Source organism: Penaeus monodon, chromosome 35, assembly GCF_015228065.2.
Source record: "Penaeus monodon isolate SGIC_2016 chromosome 35, NSTDA_Pmon_1, whole genome shotgun sequence".
NCBI lineage: Eukaryota > Metazoa > Arthropoda > Malacostraca > Decapoda > Penaeidae > Penaeus > Penaeus monodon.
In genome coordinates this window covers 8,502,420-8,504,919 of record NC_051420.1, presented here as the reverse complement: position 1 = coordinate 8,504,919, position 2,500 = coordinate 8,502,420, and the positions used below count along the sequence as shown (strand labels likewise).

Below are 2,500 nucleotides of genomic sequence, written 5' to 3'. Positions count from 1 at the left end.
AACTAACAATTCTCAAAAAAAAGAGAAGATAAAAAATCACCCAAGCAAAACAAAAAGACAATCAAGCAAACAAACCCAAAAAATTACACACAAACAATCTAAAAAACACGCACACAAACAACCCTCCCCCCCCCCCCAGAAAAAAAAAACACACACACACACAACCAATCATTCAACCCAAAACCAACATTATTTCCACCCATTCTCTCTTCACAACAAAGCGTCACACTGTCCTCCCTACCTCCACACTCCTCCCTCGGGTAACCTCCGCTTGGCTCCCCGTCATTCCAGTTAAAGAAGAGAACAGGCGTCCCGTCTATCCACCTGTGGCCGTCTGCGTTGTTCATTAGGCCGATGAACAGCGTCGTTTGGCTCAGGTGCTGTTCCTTTACCATGTCTGGGGGGGGGGAGAGGGGAGAGAGAGAGGTAATTACTATAATGATAATAATAATGATAATAGTAGTAGTAGTAGTAGTAGTAATAATAATGATAATAGTAATAATAATAATGGTGGCGCCAATGACAAAATAACAATATTAACAATAGTAATAATAATATTAATTACAACAACAACAACAATAATAATAATAATAATAATAATAATAATAATTATGTAAATAACAAGAACAATAATAACAATACTAACAGTATCAGCAATAATACCAATAATGATAATAATAATATGAAGAAAAAAAATAAAATGATAAGAATAGTAATGACAATAACAAATGATAATGATAACAGTAATACAAAAGAATAAGAAGAAACAATAATAATAATGATAAACTGATAATAACAATAATGACAATAACAATAACAAAATAAACACCAATAAAAACGATAACAGTAATACAAAAGAAGAAGAAGAAACAACAATAAAAACAATAACCTGATACTAACAGTAACGACAACAATAACAACAACAAAACAACAAATAACAATGATAGCAGTAATACCAGACCCAGGCCTCGACCCACCATCAACGAAAGCCTGTTCTTGCGCCGTGGTCAGTGATACCAGATCCGGCGTGCTCTGCCCCTCGTAGTGAGAAAGCTCCCTGCAGTAATGTCTCGCATCTACGAAGCTCAGCTCTTGAAGCTCTATGCGGTAGCACTCGCCGCTCACCGGGTTCTCTGTCCAGCCCCAACCGCAGCCGGAATCTTTTTTTTTTTTTTTTTTTTTTTTTTTTTTGAAAAGGGGGGGTGTTGAGGATTGTTGTTTGTTGGAAGTTGTGGTTTGTGTAAATGTAAATAAGTTCATTAGAAATGAATGAATAAATATAGGTATGTATGTACATATACATGTGCAAATGCATATATACATGTACATTTATATATAAATATCTAATTATCAATACTTCATAGCATCTATCCATACCTGCCCTAACGCTTCATATATTGTTCAATTTGTCTTAGATACCCCTCTATTTACGACACCTATTCGTTTTCTTTGATAATACTATGCTTATCAAAGAAAACATAATAGATGCATCGGAGACACATTTATTCTTAAAAGGGACAACTACTGTGTCATTCATCTGTATGGTATTGTTTATTTTGTGCTAGCTTTTGGATTTTTTCTTATCTATATTAGTTTGTCTTTCATGTATGTTTTTTTTATTAGTTCTCCGTCATATTCTATAGTCTCCCCTACTTCCTTCTCTCTTTCTCTTCTATTTAATATACACATTACTCCCTTTTCTTCTCCCTGTTTATTACTCTTTCTTACCTTCGTGTCTCCCTCATTCCGTCGTTCTTTTTCTTTCTCCCTTTTCCCCTTGTCCTCCGTCTCCCCTATCTAATCCAATCCCCCTCCCTCCTATTCCCCTTTTTCTCCTCCTGCTTTCTTATTTCCTCCCTCCCTCCTCCCTCTTCCTCCACATCACATCATCTATCCTCCCTCTCCCTCCCATTCACTCCTTCCCTCTTTCTCTTCCCTCCCTCTTCCCTCCCCCATCCTCCCTCCTTCCCTCTCCCTCCCATCCTCTCTCTCCTTTCCATCCTCTCCCCCACACCCCGCTCACAATCAGGATAAGGCGTTGTCGTGGGGACCACCGGCGAGACGGGCGTGGCAGAGGCCTTGCTCTTGCACGCAAACACACGCGCGAGGTTGCAAGGAAGGTCATTCCACTTGCCAATGTCAACCCTCATTTCGCCGCAGTTTTCATTGCCTCCGTTGCCGTTTGGTTCGCCTGGAAAGGGGTAAAGGGGGAGGGTCAGTAAGGGGTGACTGTGAGTGATAAGGTGATGAGTGTGAGTGTGTATGTGTGTGTGTATGAGTATGTTTATACATACATATGTACACATGCTAACGCATACACACAGATTCGCACACTCATAGACACGCCTGTGTCTTCCTGTATCTATATTTGTATCTATATCTACATTTGCAACAATGTATAGGGCAATATCTCTATACCAGCACAACTCTCTCTCTCTCTCTCTCTCTCTCTCTCTCTCTCTCTCTATATATATATATATATATATATATATATATATAT

At 38.8% G+C, this 2,500-nt stretch overlaps 1 protein-coding gene across 1 annotated transcript in view; it reads right to left on the bottom strand.

Annotated features, from left to right (window-relative positions):
* The window catches only part of LOC119595220, a 70,674-nt gene that overhangs the window by 52,996 nt on the left and 15,178 nt on the right, over positions 1–2,500 (bottom strand). The window contains 3 exon segments of the mRNA XM_037944385.1: positions 242–397; positions 978–1,160; positions 2,024–2,191. Coding sequence (XP_037800313.1) covers positions 242–397; positions 978–1,160; positions 2,024–2,191 — 507 coding nt within the window.